Below are 19,125 nucleotides of genomic sequence, written 5' to 3' on the forward strand. Positions count from 1 at the left end.
TAAGTATTATCAGCTAAATCTACTTAAAGTATGAAAAATAAAAGTATTTCCTGTTCCTGTCAGTGTTTTACTATAATATAAGATGTTTTTTACATTATGTTGTTATATTCTTATTACTGCGGCATTAATGTGTGTGTTGCATTTTACTGCTTTAAGGTTGAAGTGATTTTAACTACTTTATAAACTGTTGGTTAGTTTAATCTACAGCAATGCATCAATATTCTATAAGATTATCATATATTTGTAGCGTTGCTGTCCTGTGAGAACCATGCATGTCTAAAAAGTAAACTTTTCATTAGCTTCAGCTTTGTGATGGTGCATATTCTAACTAGTGTTATACAAGGTTTTCACTGGACAGGAGGGGTGGGTGACAAACTGTAATCTGAAAAGTAACTATATTAACTAAAGCTGTCAGATAAATATAGTGGAAAGAGTTAATAGTATAAGCACCGCCACTGGACAGACACTCATTAAACTCCAGAAAATGTAAATAAATAAATAACAAATAATAAATAAATGAATAATAAATAAATAAATGTCTGTTAAGGTAGAGGAAGCCATCTTGTGGGAGTAATTTAGTCTATTGTCTGCATAGTCATACAACATATATATTCTACAGGGTTCGGTGCATACTGTAGGTGGTGTGGCCACTTATATTATCAAATGTTAACATTATTGAATCACTGTTCTGAAGTGAAAAATACAAAGGAGACTTTTATTGTCGTCCTCTATCTTTCATCCTACTTCCCTCAAGATCTTCTAACTTTCCTCTTTGGAAGAAAGGTCCAGTGTTCCTCTGTATGCACTTTTGAGACTTGTGGGGGAAACATTTAAGGCATTTTGTGTTTTGTTCCCATTATTTGAAATTTTGTTTCAACTTTTGTTCATATGTAGATGTGAACATGTATACATAAACATGAACACAGTACCTGAGATTGCTCCTCTGTGACAAGAATGAAGCCATTGTTGTCAATGAGATAACAGTTAATGTCCTGTGAGAAGAAAAAAAAAATTATGTTAACAAAACAACCAAAACCAGAAAAAAATTTAAAATGTCAGAGTTATGTGACTGTTCTTACCCCGTTATCACAGCTAATGCTACATTTTCCATCGAGAGCTGTACACTGAGGACAAAACATTTAGTTTAGTTTCACACCTAGTCGGGGAACTCATTTTATTGTAAAACATGCTGCATTATTTGTTGTGCTTTTACCTGTCTGCAGGCAGTCCAGAACTTCCTCTGAAAGAACTCAAGTTTCATCTGGATCCCTACAGCTGAGCACAAGAGCAACCACATAAGAAACTGCACAATATCCAGAAATACAGTAAGTACTTACATAAAGATAATGATAAATTAGGTTGTTACCTGCGACAATTGGAGACTTTCTGTCATCGAGGAGCTGAATTGCTGTGCTGGCCAAAACCACACTCTTATTTTCTAAAGCTGGGAATGAAGAGCAGATAATAAACTTTAGATTACACTTATTGCTCACTAGATGGTGCCCTTTACTCAGCAGAGTAAGTTGGCAGGCTCAACAGAAACTGCAGTACCAGGCCATTACTTTACAGTAATGGAGTCCAGTCAGAGCTTTTTCTACAGCCAGATGACTCTAATAATTCCGAAATGGGTGCTGTGATAAGACATTTCCGGTTATGATGGCAAAGCCTGAGTGGATGCAGTCATCATTAACAGAGGAAAGGTGGTAAATGTCCTGGGGAGTGCAGCTGAATTCTCCCTCCTCTGGCCAGCAGACAGAACATGGGCCACATTAACTGCAGAAAAGCTGTGAGGGAGGTGAGCTGTGCTGCACATCCTATCAGTGGAAACCAGTAAAAACCACAATCCATAACAGAAAGAGGGACATAGAAGAAGACTGATTAAGATGTTAAATGCTGAATGATTAAGGCAACCAGATGAACTTCCAAAAAGTGCCCTATATAATGCTGCAAGCGATAATTGAAAGTATATTGAAAGGGGGTTGTGTAACGTAAAATGCAGATAATTTAGCTTCAATAGACTAGTGTAGTTTGGCGCGGGCAAGGGAACTTTTATTTAGCTCTGCACACTTAAGCTACTATCTCTTATTTCTGGTTTTGTTCTGCATACCTGTACTGAAAGGGATGGAGTAGACAAATGTGCCGGGGACCTGCTCTGCCGCTCTCTTGTACCACAGAGGGAAGTGATCAGCATTAAATACACCTTCCTTGTCCTCCGCTGTCAGGAAATCTCTGAGGAAGCACACAGAATGAAGCTGAGGTGAGGAGCAAAGGATCAGATTCATCAAGCACAATCACGGCCTCGTCTCGCTCTGTAAGTAATGATTAGGGAAATGTTGAGCAGCGGCACTCACTGATTGGAGAGCTGATCGGCGGGTACAAACAGGTTGGTTCTCGACAGACCGGTGCGTGTACCCAGGAATGTAATCTCCACTCCTTTGTCTGAGTTCCTGTTGGTGTAATGCAGAGCAGTGCTACATAAGCACATGTATACATCCTTCCATACATTTAGAAATGTATTTATGCAGTGTGACCAGATTGTTGTTTCTGCTGCTGATTGTACTGGATGGGAAGTTCTTGGCGCAGCTGATGTAGCTCTAATCTTTGAGGTATATTGTAAAAATACAATTTAGAGAGTTGCACTTTATGATGTTGCATCTTCTCAAACTTACTTGCTTATTATTTATTCATATCATGTTATTCATTTGTGGGCTTTTCATGGTTTTGTAGAAAAATAAGCAATTTGAAGTCAGTGACTGGGCACTTCTCTTGATGTTTGATATTTTATAGGATAAAATATTAATGGATTCATAACAAAATAATAATTAATTAACAAATTGCAAAGCCTTATATGAGACAGCGTGTTAAAGAGGTAGGTTCACATTTTTCAAGTTTGCCTCACGTGTCCGTATGTGAAACCGTTTTTGGTCACTGATTGTATCCTCCTGTACATACTGGCTGTGGAAAAAAAAACTTCCACAGTCCACAGTCCTCATATTGTGCAAAAATGAATGAAGTTCAGCGAAAGCAAATACAAGACCTCAGCAGTTTGATTAAAACAAATTAAGTGTGTATCTTCCAAAGTTAGTCTTCTATAAGTACAAAATACTCCCTTTGTGTTTCCCTCCCTGCACCACAAAGAGGGAAATTCATACCAAAAAAAACTTAAGAAGATAGAACCTTGATTTGGATAATTTAGACTAATGAGGCCTCACATTAGCCTGATGTGAAAGAGGCCTGTGGTTCCTGCGGTCTCTTACTGTACCTTGAAATTGCTTTAAGAAGGGATCTATTTACAGCCTGTACACACAAGAGGAACAATTAAAGCAACAGTGCTCTAAAATGTCACTTTATACATGTTAAGGGTTTGAAACTCTTTTTGCTTTTAAAGGCTGATAATGCTTTATATAACGTGTGTAACTGCAGATGACTTACACTTACTGATGGCTTATTAGACTTTAATTAGACTTTTAATTAACTGCCTTTATTCATGACTTACTAACAATGTAAATGTAAATGTACACTTGACCAAAATGTTCTTACTCCGACTTGTTGAGGGCCAGTCCAGTCCAGTAGGCCTCCAGTGGAGCAGTGACTACAGCATCAAATAAGACCTCCTGGATCAGCTCTCTGTCACCTGCACAGTTTAAAGACCTGATTAACCATTACAAACCTTTTTGACCCAAAATCATCCATCTTGTTTACTATGTTTGATTACAGTTTGATCACAGATAAAACAGGCTCTTTGTGGTCTAATTTATTTAGGTCTGACTCAGACGTCTCTAACATTTCAGATGTAGTCTGCGGCCCGTCAAGAAGAGCTTTATGGCTTGAATCTGGGTCAGGTGACGGTGCTCGTGCTGCTCCTCTGTGTTGCAGTAAGTCCTGTGGCCCAAACAGAGACACACTGTTACATAACAGGCCTCAACATCCCTGATGAGCACAGAGGGATAACCTACATAATGCATGAATGCCCACTTCCATAACCCCAGTGTTACCATTCATCTGCCAGGGCGACATCTGGCTGTTCCAGATCACGGAGCCCTAAAAAACACAAGTCAGTAACGCTTCAGCAATGCCAGCCTGGGAAGACTGATACAATAAACCCTCCCAAACAAGCAGGTCAGAGTGACATACCTCTCACTGCACTCAGGCTTTTATTAATATAGAGTAAATGACAGTGTGAGTGACATACCAGCTTCAACTGATACATTTCCTCTGAAGAAGTACTTTCCATGACCTCTGGAGAGAGCCACGCCGACACTAGAGACACGAACAGAGGAGAGAATCAACCAGTGAGTCGACATTTAACTGTAACTGAGACATTAACTGACAGAAAGGCGTTTTAGGAATGTAATAAAACTTTTCCGTCACCTGAATGGTGTTCCTTTGATGTCAGTGTAGTAGTAGTCATTGTGCATCTTCAGGACACGTCTCTAAAAGAGAAGAAACAGAAGCACAGATGAGATTTGCTCCTATAGTCTAGAGACAAGAGAGAGAGAGAACAAGCCTCATCTGATAGGGAGACAATAAACATCTTTATCTGCAGCCTCACCCCTCTATCCACTGTCTTCTTCACCTCCATAGAGAAAGTCCCTGTCCTCCTGTTCACCATAGCGTTGCGTAGCTGAAAGATAAAGCACACAAAGAGGCACGTAGAGCAGAGAAGTCGAGGCTGGGTCATTGATCCGGCAGCCTGTATGTCGCTGCCATTTTACTGGAATAATACAAAATGTACTGGACAAACTAATGAGGACTAATGAGCAATCCTGTGACAATGTGAAATCAAGGCATTGTGTCATTTGCAAAGAACACCAAAGCACATCTAGTGTTTCATATGGCACACAATATATATTTAGACTGAAGAATGAGATTTTGGTTTTTAGGGCTTCAACACGTACGATATCATCTTTGTCTTCCCACTCCACCTCAGAGAGATCCACGCTGCTGTAGTTGGGCTTCCTCCTCTTCTGACCATCCTGATACTGCACACAGGAACACAATATACACAATTTAATGATCCCTTTTGTGTAATGATGTTTTATTTTGACTAAACGTTTAACCACGATTTAAACATGTCTGCTATTCTAGCCTCACCTAACTGTAAAATCTACATGGGACACATCATTTTCCAATTTTGAGCTTGATATTAAAGAAATAAATAATATGTAGGACAGCTTCACTATAATCTGTCTTTTGTGTTTTGATGTTAAAATAAAGACTTGCTGTATGGTCTTATTTATCAAGCCTTGTTTTGGAGGTTTTGCTGTCTAATTATTTAACAAATCGTCTGTGAAATTAAAACTGTCAGGTAAATTAAAAATAATTAATATGATTGATGGGATATCCACGCTCAAACAAGTCAACATCAATGCATTTTAGTGTACATGTCAAACTCTGCTACTGTATGTCGTCTGGTCCACAAGAAACAAGAAAGTCAATGACTACAACCACAGCACAGTTTTAGCCACAAAGAGACGTTCACAAAAAACCAACACAGACCAACACACACACACAGTTGCACAGAGAGGAATAGCACTAACACTGGCACACACAGATCCACTAGCACAGCCATAGCTCCTGAGGAACCAGCGGTCCCAGGGCGAGCGGCTGTGGTCTCTGCCAGCGAGTGTTAAGTTACCTCTGGGAAATCTCAGGCCAGCCAGCCCTATGTGTGGCCTTTATCCCTGCATGCATACATCAAAGGAAAAGGTGGGGATTACAGACTATACGAGCCCATTTAGCCTCCTAACCAGATAACACATTTGTCTCTGTGTGCACTCGTAAATGGAGGCGTTCAGTTCATCATTTCGGTTATGCATACAATTGCATGGACAAAACTAAAAGAAAAACAGGGTAAAGTCTGGGAATGCTGTGAGACTGTTTCGGTGTAAAAGTAAGAAACTAAGTTACCAAAGGTCTGAGGTCCGGGTGTGTCAGGATGTAGCCGTTGTTTGTGATAGCAAATGCGTAGCCATGGATTCCTAACTAGAGACACAAAATACGATACATGAGGAAGTAACTTTAAAAAATGCATATTAATAAATTCATTTATTCAAAGCAAAAGTACAAGAACAGCTGATTGTACCATATGTTTGGGGATAAGCTTCATCAGCTCCTGCAGAGGGATGTCTGTTCCTACGACCCCCAACAGGATACCCTGGTTCTTCTACATGACAAGATTCAAAACACACAGTCACAACTTTAGATGAAAACTGAATGAATATTCAATCATTCAGCAGTGATGGAAGAAAAACTCAGATCCTAAAAGTGCAAAAATACTCAATACTCAAGTCCAGAATTCATACTAAAGTACAGTATTAATGTCTGTAAAATGTCTCTTTGGTGGAACTGTTTGGATATCTCAAACGTGATAAGAAGCTCCAACTAGACACATTGCTTTTTCCTAATGTGTCACAAGCCAAAAGTATTGTGAGCTCTTCATTTAATCCAGAACAATGTATTGAATTTTATAAGCTTGTGTTTCTTTTTTTATTTAATATTTGCCTTTGAAATGTAGGGGAGCAGCAAGTATATACTAGCAAAAAAATGCAAATACAAATAAAGTATAGTACAAGTAGGTCAAAATTGCACGTTACTTTCCACCACCGTCATTCACTCACCGTTTCATTCTTTGTGCTGAAGACAGGCATGGCGACTGTAGTCATCAGACTTGGGCCCGCTTTTTCATTTAACTGGAAAAAAAAAAAAAAACATTTATAAAAAATGTGTAAACATCAGTCAAAAGTCTATATTATACTGCATATATATTCAATATTTAGACAAATTAAAATTCCAAAAGTGGACAGCATAAATACTATGTTATTGATGATGTTAAAAAAATAATTGTATTCCTAAACAAAACCTATAAACTATTGTAAATGAATATAAAAAAAACAACTACAAAAAAAACCATTAGACATGGAAACGTTAATCAATGTACAGCTTCAGTATAGCAGCTAATTACCAATGAGGAGACAGCGTAACTGACATGAAATTCAATTAAAATTTCCAGATTGAAAAGAGAGGAGTGTGAGTTATTGAGTGGGGCCTCACCCTTAGGACTGGACAATAACTAAGCCAAAGGTGGCTTCAAATTCAAGTAAAGAACACTGAAAAAAACAACATTAATTGCTCACACAAAATGTTTGAAAAGCATTCAATTCCAGCATCATACAGGAGTCGCAGTCTTTCTGCTGTCAAACTTGAACCGTGTGAGGAGAAAGGAGATGAGGTCAGTTCGGTAGGATGAAGGCTGACATAATTAAGCACATGAGCACCATTAAAGTAGGTCTGCTATTCCCTCACCTTGACGCAGCTGAGTGTGCGTGTGTGTGTAGTTTAGTTGATGTTCATTTGTGTGTGAGCAAACGAGCTGTAAACTGCAGTGTGTATTTGCTAGCTTGACAAAATGAAGAATGGTTGGTCCTTAAATGCACACAATGGAAGTGGAAACTGGACTGCTTCAGTCTACACACACACACTCACACACACTCAGGTAAACCCATGTATGCCTAACCACCTTTCTCTCTCTCTCTCTCTCTCTCCCTTTTCTTCCTCTCTCTCTTTCTTGGTCTCTCCTCCAATGTCAGTTTTATTATGGGCTTTAGGAGATAAAATGCAATGATCCACAGAATGATGAATGGTGTGTCTGAGGCTGAGATACAAGAGCACACACTCCAGAGGACAATCTCCCAACCCTTCTGTGTGTGTGTGTGTGCATGCTCATCGTCTCCATACTGGAAAGTACAATAAATGCTACCCTACTTCTCCTCAGAGAGAAGAGCCTCTCCTCACCTCAGACTTCCATGGTAATATTAAAGCACAGTGTTGAAAAGTAGCAACAATAAGCAGCTATTTAACCTCTCAAGTCACTTCTACTCCCAGTGGACACCTTATATTACCTGTCCATGATACCCTTTCTGACACTAGTTCAGAACCTCTTTCTAAAGCATCTGGTTGATTCTTTTATAATACATTGTTTCTACCTGAGAGCGCATAAAGATCAGATCACATGTAGATATTTACCTTATGGGCCTGGGAAAGCTGAAATGAAAGAAAAGACACACAAAGATTGAATCATGCAGTAAGTTAAAGCCTTCACATTGTGCACTGACTTTGTGGACACAGATGTACACCATTGGGGGGGAGGGGAATCCATGCAGATTAATGAAGCTCATAATGAGGAATCATTCCGGCAGTATGAAGAATAATGATGAGAAAGCAGACACACACATGTGCACACTTACTGTACAGTACATTGGTGGACAATATAACATGAACATCTTGCAATATGATATAATGCAGGATATCAACACCTCTCTGAATCAATACAATGTACTGCATTGCTTTATACGTGAGAGATTCTTGTTATTTTGTCTGGCCTCTGTATAAAGCACCTTGCTGCACACTACATACAAGCATGCAGTCTCATTATATAAATGTATATTGAGAATGAGGACTAATAACTTAGACAATTGCAGTATACTGCTATTTATACTGCTTTAGACTAAGAAGTAAAATACTTACAGCACTGTCCACGTAAGCTTCAGTCCACACTGTGTCATGCTCGTGGTCAATAACCTTCGGGCGGCTCATGACGTGAAGGTACCTCATCACGTTCTCCTGAACATCTGCTAAGGTGGAGATCTGACTGAAATATCCTGCAATTAAACACAAACATATTAACCTGAAATGAGGCACAGCTTCCACATATTCCACAGTGTACAGTCCTACATACATTTGGACCATTTAACACTACACATTCAAATATAAACCTGATATCTAGTGGTAAAAGAATCACATAAGCAATGTTTAGCCCTGCATTTAAAACTTAAATAAAAGTATTATCAGTGAACAGTCCAAGTCATGTGTCCAAGTTTCCCCAGTGCACACTTTTACCCCTTTACAGAATTCTGTCAAGACTAGAAGAAGAAGTGTTTCTTTACCTTATAATTAAGACTTTTTAAATATGAATTCATTCAGTTTACTGTTAAATGCAAATTTCATAAATGTATCCATCATGTTTATGTTTTTAATTGTAAAGGCAACATTGCTAAACCATCCAAACTACTAATACAATTGCTACAGACCTATCAGCAATATTAACTTTTAAAAACAAAGTAGTAGGAGTAGGAGTGTTATTGTATGTATATTTTATATTATTTGATGATAATTAATGATGCATTAACATGTAAGCAGCATTGTAGGAAGGTGGAGCCAATTTTAAAGCCCCTATGTGTTGGATCTGAAGATTTCTGGCTTTGGTGGCTCCTACTGGAGACAGACAACAATACATGTTCATATACACCTCCACTTCCTCCAAAGGTATTCAATGGATTTAATGAGGGATAGCAATATGTAGACAACAATTTTCACCAGTATTTTTCTGCAAACTATGTATACCAATCCGAATAATTTGAAAGATGCTTTAATGGCGTTAAAATGATACACAATGGGGCATTAACTGACTGTTGGGTAGGGTAGTTAAGTCTATGACATTATCCTTAATCTACAATGTAACAAGACATGATGGCTGTAAAATCATACAGAAAAAGTACTTCCTTCTGAAATCTAGTGCAGTACATATGCACTAGTGTACTTAGTTACTTTCCACACCTGTCCCTGACATTCCTGTACTGTACTCAACCACTCTGGAAACAGGTTTCTAGTGGTTCAGCTTAGAGCGACACAGGAGCCATTTGACTTGGTGTCAGTTCCTGCTGTTGCTGACAATGCTTCATATTGGACATGTAAGGTTATTCCACAGTGGGGGTCTATATGGGGAAGGATGTTTGGGGCTAGTCCCCCTACAGTCCCTCTGTGATCTGTTTTCCTGCCTGCGACTTTCCTTTCCAGAGGGCACTCATCCAGAGCGTTGACACGTGGGAGCCATCAGCAGCGAGCAGCCGAGGGGGAGACACTCTGACAGGAAGAGGGATTAGAGCGGATTGACCTCTGACCCCCCCAAGTGCCACTTCATTGCCTCTTGGCAGAAAGAGTCTGAGCCAGCACATACACATGCATGAACACACAGAACCGTACACACAACATACACATACACAGCCAAACCACATGGATACCAGAACACATCCTCAACCTATCATATTATTCCACAGAAACACCACATCAGACCGTATCTGACACTCTGACATGAAGCTGTCTTAAGAAGTGTTTATCAAAAAGTCCCCAACCTTTGTTGGCACAAGCCATCCATTTGAGGTTATCAGCAAATGCAGACTCTCGTCCAATCAGGTAAGGGAATATTCGCACCTGTGCAGAGGACACATAGATGTCGACAGCTTCAAAGATGGAAGGATTAAAAAAAAACATGCAAAGTGATGTGACTCCTCAGTACTTTATCTTCCTGTCCTGATTCTATCTGGCTCTGGTGCAAGAAGCTGCATGTTTTTACATCCTCATTAGGAAACAATGAGCAGTAAGCTGCTTTTCCAGATCTTTCTCTTCATTCTTTACCTTTTTTCAGTCCATCTTTGTCCACATTTTAACAGTAAGTTGTGGATTTTTTTCACTCTCTGTAGTTCAATTCAGTTTATTTTCTTTTGTTGGGGGTTGGGCATGAGGGCATGTGCCACTGTCCTTTTAAAGAACACAGTGTGACACTTTGCCAAACCTGCACGGCTCATTGGCTCCAGATGCTTTGCTAAGCATAAAGCATATAGAAAACACTGAATGGCTGCCATATAGCAGCCCTGAGGGTGTCTGAGGGGGGGCAGGGTTGCCTGCCAAATACTGCCCTGTACCCTGCCAAACACTGCCAACACACATATGCTTGATAGGACTGAACAAAAGCCCCTGAGCTGTTGTTTTTATTGCTTTGTGAGTGGCACAGCAGTCCATTTCATTTCAATTGCATTTAGGTCTTACAAAGGGAGGCTAACAAAAGATTTTAAAACCAGCCTTGAGTCCAAGAAGAAGTGTGGAGAGAGCACAACAGTGCAGGGACGAGGACCAGAGCACTGTATATAATTTGCCCTTGAAAGCAGTTCATTTCTCATGTTTTATTCCTCGTGGGGGAAACATTTCTCTGTAATGTGTCAACGCATTGAAAAACACCATATTGACAAGGATCTTACATTCCAGAGTAATGAGCGGTAATGAAGTAAGAAACCAATTCCTCAAAATGTCAGGACAGGAGCTCAACCTGGCATAAAGTATTAAAATGTCCATCTATCCCCGGAGGAAGAAAAGTGCATGGCAAGCAGAAACTTCAGAAAACACGACATGTATAACATTGAAAATTAGACATCGCGTGGAACAGAAGAGAGAGAGAGAAAGAAAGAAAGTCACCTTTCTTTCTGGCCAATTGTACTTCTCAAAAACGTCATCATACATTTCAGTCGCCCCATCGGTCACTAGCATTATGGCCTGGCTGCACACGCTGCCACGTCCAGTTTGATTAAACTGCAGAAGGAGAGAAAACACATGAAGATATACATTAAAAATCAAATCTGAGTTGTTATTTAAACATTAAACAAACGAGCAGTGTATGTTGTATAAGAGGAATATGTTTGATAAGGCAGCTGTGCAGCCATCAGTCAATAAAATACAAATAATGTCTTAGTAAATAAACCTGAAGGGTGTAGTACACTTTATTCTGATGCCAGAAGATGTATCACAGTAATTAAGTGGTTTATTGACCTGTAACAGAGTGAATGTGGGGAGAAGAGGAAGAGGAGCATGTAGTGACACAATCACAGGACAGGAAAAAACCTGCTGAGTAGTGCTGCTCTCAAATCAAACAGGCCGAGCATCAGAAGGCCTTCAGACCCCTCACACACATACATACACCCACAAACACAACATGCTAGAAAATGCAATGCCATTTGTTTGCAACGTAATGTAGTTAGGTTGTAACTGTCTGACAACTGTTTCATCACTGCAACAGTATTTTTTGGTTCATGTGGGCAAACACCATTGACACAATACATAAACACAACACTGTCAATAGAAATAGTGCAACACGCATTTTTCGATTTCTGCCTGATGAGGTGACCATGAAGTTTTGACATTACAGGACAGCAAACAGAAGTAACTTGTGCGGAGCCATCAGTAAGGCTGTACTTGATGAAACACTTAATCCAGGCATTAAAGATTAGTTAGAGACAAACACAGTGTTGCAGCAAGAACTCACAAAGTTATTCAAGTTAATATGACATTAACTCTAAATGTTTGAAATGTCTGATTTTATAAAATTGTAAACTATAATGTTCATGTTCAGGTAACTTAGAATGAATAGGAAAAGTAAGATGATAATCCACAGTATTTTAATATTTTAAAGTATTAATTGTTTTGTAGATATTTTGACACGTCATAGTAGGAAATGCACAGGTGTTATTAATAACATTAAAGATTACTTTGTTCTAATAAAGTGTCTCAGTAAGCCATGACAGTGTGAGTCAGCAAGCACAAAATCAAACCAGGACCCTGAAAATGGCAAAATCAGCCATCATTCATTTCATTGTTTACACCTGCTATTACATGTCAAATTCTCTTCTCTGAAAAATGCCTTTGAAAAAATCTGTCCAGTATGTGGTGTGATGTCTCTCTCGTGTACTGTTGGCTGTCCTCTTTTATGTGGACTCCCCCTTCCCTCACTTTCCTTAATCCAGAGGAGGATTTTTAGAAATAGCGGTTTGAAAAGTCATTATTAAAGATGTTTATCCACTATCTACTGTGAAGCATCTGTCCTTTAGCCAAGCATTTGTTTGAAGGTATATTATGCCTTTTGTTTTAGTATTGTAAGTGAAAAATAATCAGTGAAAATAAATGTTAATGAAAAAAGACATGATCAACAACAGAGATCATTAAATAATTGATCTTGATAAAATCGAATCAGTCTGAAGTCCTCCTTGTTTGATAAGTAAATCTGATCTTCTTTTAAAATAATCCCACAAGGGGGTGGCTTACATATTTTGTGATGCTAAAATATTTTATTATATGCTCGCTGTTTTCTAATTCCTTCATATCGACCTGTGAGAGGGGAAAACTGTGTGGGCTTTTTTCTATCTGCTCTCATTCAGCGTATCAACACTGGGTGTAAAAATGGTGCAGTGCTCTTCAAGTGTTTCTTTTTGATTTGGTCCATGATAGGCTGTATTCTGACTTCACTGGGCAGTCGTGTAACAATGAATTTCAGTAGTAGGCTACTGGATACCTGATTACCATATTCATTGCAGGGCTTTAATTAATCTTACAAATGCAGAGGTAAAAGCTGCGGTCCCTCAGCTTCAGCGGTGCAGCCAAAGCTCGCCTGAAAACAGGGAGATAAAAGGAGTGCGGCGTGGCTCCTGGCCTTATCTGCTTTTGTGTTCCAATCAGCCACGTTATTAATCATTGACATTAATTAGAGCCATTAATCACGCTTCAGAATAGATGTGTCTGTGTTTGGAGGGCGGAACAGGGATAGCACTGGAGCGTTTCGACAGGCGACACACCTCCCAAACGCTCAAATATATTTGACTAGAGTGTGCTACTTTTTATGATTAGCTGAGAACACGCAGAGTGTTGTACTTGAACACTTTGTCACTAAAAACAAATGCGGCTTGTAAAAGGAAAGTTTTCCTAATGTTCTTGTCAAGTGGAGTCCGTCAATTAAATGAGAACAAAGTGCATTTGTGATAGCAGGGCACAAATTCAATATTTTTTTTATGTCAAATGAATCAATAAATAAATGAATCTTGTTGTGAAAACTCACAAATACTCAACAGCATTGTCACATAATCAGTAAACATTAAAACATAATTTTGTTGAGCTGCTTTGCGAAACACTTATTTAAAGATTTATGTTTGCACAGCATCCCTATTATAGTGACAGTCACAGATACTTTTATGTAAAGAGGTTTGCTGTACTGGAACTTACATCATTCAAGATAGTAAACGCTTCGGCCAGAGCTTCACCCAGCAGTCCGATCCCTTTGGCAAACAGCTTGTCCAGATGTTCACGGAAATGCTAAGAGATAACGACAGTAGTGAAAAAGAAAGGTTTTAAACATTAATCACACTAATTCAACCCGATACGATCCACATACATTCATCACATGTCAGTTTGATTGCGACTCACATCTTTATTGGTTCTGTCGGCTCGGACCAGCGTGCCATTCAAACAAGGCTCCACGTAGTGGATCTCCTGATTATACTGACCAAATACAAACATTTAGGTATATTATTGTCCATGGAAGCTCCAGTTATCTGAAATACTTAATATAAATGATTTTGATAAAAAACAGAGAGAAATAGGATATAAAGGACATAAATGCATATAAATGAACAAAGATGCAAACCTACAGACACAAACTGAGAAAAGGTTTGTTTGGTTTAACTAAAACTTACCGCAATGACGTTGAAGAAGTCGTCATCTCCAAGTGTGTCTAATATGGAGGAAACAGTCTGCCTGGCGATGGTCAGTCTCAGCCCTTTCATGCTTCCACTGACATCGACTAAGATTACAACATCCTTAGGAGACGTTGCTGCCTGAATGTACCTGAAATATGGAGTTAAATTACACAGGTTGCAGGATGAAAATGAGAAAATAAATAATATATTTACAAACATACGATGCAGCAACAATAGCAGTGCATTTGGTCTGGTACATCAGGGCTTACCATTTCCTGTTTCTACAGTCAAAGCCAATAACACCATGTTCATCTGGATGCCACTTTACTCCTGGGAAACAGATCAGAAGTCAATTAACAGAAAGTATAAGAGACAGAAAATAACAACATTTCACAATTTCACACACAAGCAGACTGGCACAGGATATCAAAAATACAACCATAACACAGGTCTGTCAGCTCAAAGTGTAAATGGAACCCATCAAGTCAATTTAATCCACCATTTTACAATATACAGTATGCTACACTGTTGTATGTATGACGCTTACTGTAGGTATTTAAAATCACCTATAACAATGTATGCATTCACAGGGAGGTTCCAAAAGGGCTGTATGTTTTAAAGGCTTTGGCTTTACAAATTGATGACCAGTAATTTTGTTTTGGATGTATTGATCTTATTGATTAAATCTATCATGATAAGAGTGTTGAAAGAATCCTTCACTTAAGTAAAAGTAACAATACCACGCTATAACAATACTCCATTACAAGTAAACATAAAGTAAATGTCCTCAGTCCCTTTTTTACTATGAACAAGGTGGTCCTATATGAAGATTTCTGTATGTTGCCCTGAAAGTAAGTAATAGATTAGTGTAAAATGGAAATGCTCAAGTAACCTACCTAAAAATGTACTTTACTGCCTATTTAAACTACATTTTGAGGGCTTCTTTATTTTGACTTTTTATATCAGTATGAGCAAAATGAAAAGAGTTCAGTAAAATGTGATTTTCAAATAATGTTCAAATGATAAATAGATTGGTAAAATGGTATTGTAAAACACTTGCGAAAGAAAATCTCTTTTTTATCAATTTCCTGCAATACATTAAACATACAGTCCATATCTGTATTACAGTATCATCAGTCGTATCTCGTCTCCCCCACAGCACTGCAGTGAACCCACCGCCAGTTTCATATCATTGTAACGGTCTGATAACTTCGGTCGGATCCAGCAGTCATGCACTGTTCCTCAGTACGACTGTAGACCCACTCCGACAAATTCTGATTAATTACAGTCTGTATATATGCATCCTCTCTGATGGTCTGTAAAATTACAACATTAGCCAAATTACCCTTTTAGTAATTCTAAATCATTTGTTCTGATCTGTTTTTTCCACACTGCACTGATGGCTGATGGCTCCCTTGAGACAAGCCTTTCTTTTTCCCACACACACACGCACACACACACGGACACATGGACAGACAGTGAATTAGGCCGACAGGCTGACAGAGTGTTAGGACTCACCAGGGTACTGCCTGAAGAAACCCTTGGCGCTCCCAAAGTACTGCCAGATCAGTGTTGGGTCTCTTTCAAAATTATCTACAAATACTTTATTCAGAGCCTCGGACCAGTAAACTCCGTTCACTATGTCAGGATCTGAGGAGGATGAGGGCCAAGACACAGAGAGGGAAGAGAGAGAGAGAGACAAGTAAATTAAGCGGTAATAATGGTAATCATCCTGGTCACCATTACAGAGTGCACAGTTGACCTTTGTCACTTATTGACCTCCCTGAAGTAGATACAATGCCTGTGACTAAATCCTCCCCTCCCCTCCTCCTGCTGGACGAGTCTCCCTTTGTGCTGTGAAGAGAGAGTTATGGGGAGTCCATTATAGCCAAACAAAAGCAGCCCTGGTGATACACAGGGAGAGGTGACACACTCCGTTAGAAAACAAGAAGCAGCTGAACAGCTAGCGTATGACAAACATCTTTCCCATCCCCCCTCTCTGGGCTCTTTCCAGTCTCTCTGAGAGGTCTGCAGTTGCTTTCTCTTTATGTCTGGACTGTTATTGATCCCCTCAACTCCACTTCTCCCAGCCTGTGACACTGATACAGCTTCAACTACCATTTCTCACTTTCACCACTTACTTTCCTCCCTCCTCTACTCCTCCCCGTTCATCAGCTCACAGTAGGTGAATAACACTCACATAATCCTGCGTGCAGGCCACGAGCTGAGCTCTCACCTTTGTTGTACATGTTGGTGGGTACCTGCACCACACTAAGGCTCAGGTTGACTGACAGGTTATTGAAATGGTCGTTGGGCTCCAGGAGGAACTCTCCTCCCAGCTCTACGTTATTGCCCATCTCGTCCACTTCATTGATCAGCACAGCGTTGAAGTACTCATACTGAGGAAAAGAGTGAATACAGCAAATGTTAACTGAAGCCTGCCAGACGAGGTGCCAGACATATTTTGCATTACCCTTTTACTAAAAAAAATATATATAATATATACTATATAATTATATACTAGGATACACACACCGACACACACACACACACAACACACATATGCGCCAATAACAGGTTGCATAAACACTTCGGGATAGGATAGCATGATCAAAGTCTATCTTTTAAAACAAGACCTTACATCCCATGATGTATATTAAAACTGTGCTTTCTTGCTGTATTCCGATATAATAATATAATACAAGTAGTCCATCAATGATGGGAGATGAAAATCATATCTATACTGCCCGTAAACAGTTTAGTCAAAGCTAAGTCTGAATTAGTCAAATCAAGTGAGTATCTTTCAGTGTTAGTCTTTTTAGTATAAAAGTGGTGAATTTATTTATTTTCTCCTGAAAGTGTTGCTGCAGCAGAGGAATCATGTTAGGAACAATTACAGCAACCAAAAACTGTTTCAATAAAGGATGCCAGTGCATAAAGAAATATTGTTTTACGTAAGGCANNAGATCAGAAATCCTAAAATCAGATCCCCTATCCCTTAAAGGTCTGGTGTGCAGGATTTAATTGAATCTTGCAGTGTAGTTGTAGATTGAAACTCCCTCACTTATTAACCTTTCCCTCCAAGCGCAAAAAAAAAAACTACAATGGCTGCAAAAAGCCTGAAAAATGTGATGGGTCCTATCTAGAGCCAGTGTTTGGTTGGTCCATTGTCCACTTTAGAAACGGTTAGACATAGCGGACTGCATGGAAAGCGACCCAAAATCTCTGTAGATCAAAATTACTTATTCTAAGGCAACAAAAAGATAACAACAACAAATAAGACAATTAACATTTTCTGGTTATTTTACACTAATGAAAAAACATACCGGTGAATATTATATTCCATTTCTGCCAATAGATCCTCCTAAATGTTACACACTGAACTAAGTGGCTAAACACATTTTCCTCATGCAGGTTATGCCTTTCCACTACTGATTATTTATCAAATGCTCAATAACGTGTGCTTAGTCCTCCTAGCATCATATGCAATCAGATCAGAAATCCTAAAATCAGATGAGAGAGATGTAAAAAGGACAGATTTGAGTAGAAAAAGTCTCACAATAAAAAAAGAGAGAGAAATATTACAACGGTATACGTTTTACATTACATTAATTTGTCCAAAATTACCTAAATTATTTTCCCCACATGCACACACTATTTGTGAGTAATTTGGGGTTCAGAGTCTTGCTGAAGGACACTTGGACAAGAGGAAGTAGGGATCAATTAATCTGCAGTCAGCCTAAACTACACTCACTCAGAATTAATCAACAGTAACAAGTTTGAGTTTGTGCAAATTTTATGTGTAATTCAGTTTTTGAAATGTTTTAAAATGTTCATAAACTACAGCGGCTGTAATTGTCACTGAGGTCTAAGAAGGACCTGGGCTTTGAAAACGCCGGCCTCCCTGAAGTGAAACCCAACAGTTTGTCTGTCCTGTCCTTCAATGCCTGCTGCAGCAGAAGAAAGACTGCCTCATCCTGTCTGAGCGGCCTCGCTGTGGCCTCTGGTCCTTATTGTCTGCACTAAGAGGGAAAAAGAGGGAGGGGAGAAACGGAGGGAGGGACGTAGGGAGGGAGGTAGGGAGAGATGGGTGATGGACTCTACAGCATCACACTCGGGGGAGGCCGCGCGGGCATCACCATCAAGCAGCCCCTGACAGCTCATACCACGCCTGAGCAACTCTCTGACGAGCTGCGGCTGGGCGGGGGGGAGTAGGGGGAGGAGGGATGCAGAGGGGGAGCAGCAGGGGAGAGAAACGTGCACCCTCAGCAGAACTGATAGTGCTGTAGAGTGGCACGTTAACCACCAGGGTTATTACTGTAGAGCAGGCCATGGGACACTGCAGCTCTCCGAGACGCCCCACTGACTCTTACGCCACTGCAGTTAGCTGTAGGCCCTACTGCAGAGATCTGCCCTCCATTACAGGCTGCTGGGCCTTACTGTATAACCAGACTCCAATATCAGGAGATACTGGGTCCCAATAAGCTTTTTTCTGTGCACAACAGGCCCTGAGTCATACTGCAGTTGTTATATCTAACAGCTTCATCCAAGCTTCCTGATTGCATTGTTCAAGGGAACGTGTTGTTTAAGATGTTAAGTTACAGTAATGTGATCAACAAGAAACATTCTGAATATTAGCAAAATACACTTTGAGCAAATTACCCTGTAATATAATTCTACTGTGTCACCTCTAATTTTTATGTTTAAGAAACACCAATATAGCAGCAAGAAATTAATAAGAGCATGTGGACTTAAACTACCTGCTCTTCCTATT

The 19,125-nt window shown here is 39.5% G+C and overlaps 1 protein-coding gene across 1 annotated transcript in view; it reads right to left on the minus strand.

The window, feature by feature from the left end:
* Window positions 1–19,125, minus strand: part of cacna2d3 (calcium channel, voltage dependent, alpha2/delta subunit 3) — a 37,618-nt gene that overhangs the window by 8,693 nt on the left and 9,800 nt on the right. The window contains exons 6-31 of the mRNA XM_035662183.1: window positions 16,588–16,750; window positions 15,870–16,001; window positions 14,621–14,681; window positions 14,349–14,499; window positions 14,080–14,154; window positions 13,879–13,968; window positions 11,308–11,421; window positions 10,191–10,269; window positions 8,527–8,660; window positions 8,026–8,043; window positions 6,621–6,692; window positions 6,086–6,166; window positions 5,911–5,985; window positions 4,899–4,982; window positions 4,553–4,624; window positions 4,372–4,433; window positions 4,193–4,260; window positions 3,996–4,041; window positions 3,785–3,882; window positions 3,541–3,634; window positions 2,352–2,447; window positions 2,108–2,229; window positions 1,367–1,444; window positions 1,214–1,275; window positions 1,080–1,124; window positions 930–992 (exon numbers count right to left, since the gene is read on the minus strand). Coding sequence (XP_035518076.1) covers window positions 930–992; window positions 1,080–1,124; window positions 1,214–1,275; window positions 1,367–1,444; window positions 2,108–2,229; window positions 2,352–2,447; window positions 3,541–3,634; window positions 3,785–3,882; window positions 3,996–4,041; window positions 4,193–4,260; window positions 4,372–4,433; window positions 4,553–4,624; window positions 4,899–4,982; window positions 5,911–5,985; window positions 6,086–6,166; window positions 6,621–6,692; window positions 8,026–8,043; window positions 8,527–8,660; window positions 10,191–10,269; window positions 11,308–11,421; window positions 13,879–13,968; window positions 14,080–14,154; window positions 14,349–14,499; window positions 14,621–14,681; window positions 15,870–16,001; window positions 16,588–16,750 — 2,235 coding nt within the window. The remainder of the gene's footprint in view (window positions 1–929; window positions 993–1,079; window positions 1,125–1,213; window positions 1,276–1,366; window positions 1,445–2,107; window positions 2,230–2,351; window positions 2,448–3,540; window positions 3,635–3,784; window positions 3,883–3,995; window positions 4,042–4,192; window positions 4,261–4,371; window positions 4,434–4,552; window positions 4,625–4,898; window positions 4,983–5,910; window positions 5,986–6,085; window positions 6,167–6,620; window positions 6,693–8,025; window positions 8,044–8,526; window positions 8,661–10,190; window positions 10,270–11,307; window positions 11,422–13,878; window positions 13,969–14,079; window positions 14,155–14,348; window positions 14,500–14,620; window positions 14,682–15,869; window positions 16,002–16,587; window positions 16,751–19,125) is intronic.

Source organism: Morone saxatilis, unplaced genomic scaffold, assembly GCF_004916995.1.
Source record: "Morone saxatilis isolate NCDOM2014 unplaced genomic scaffold, NCSU_SB_2.0 Contig18, whole genome shotgun sequence".
In the NCBI taxonomy this organism is placed as follows: Eukaryota; Metazoa; Chordata; class Actinopteri; family Moronidae; genus Morone; species Morone saxatilis.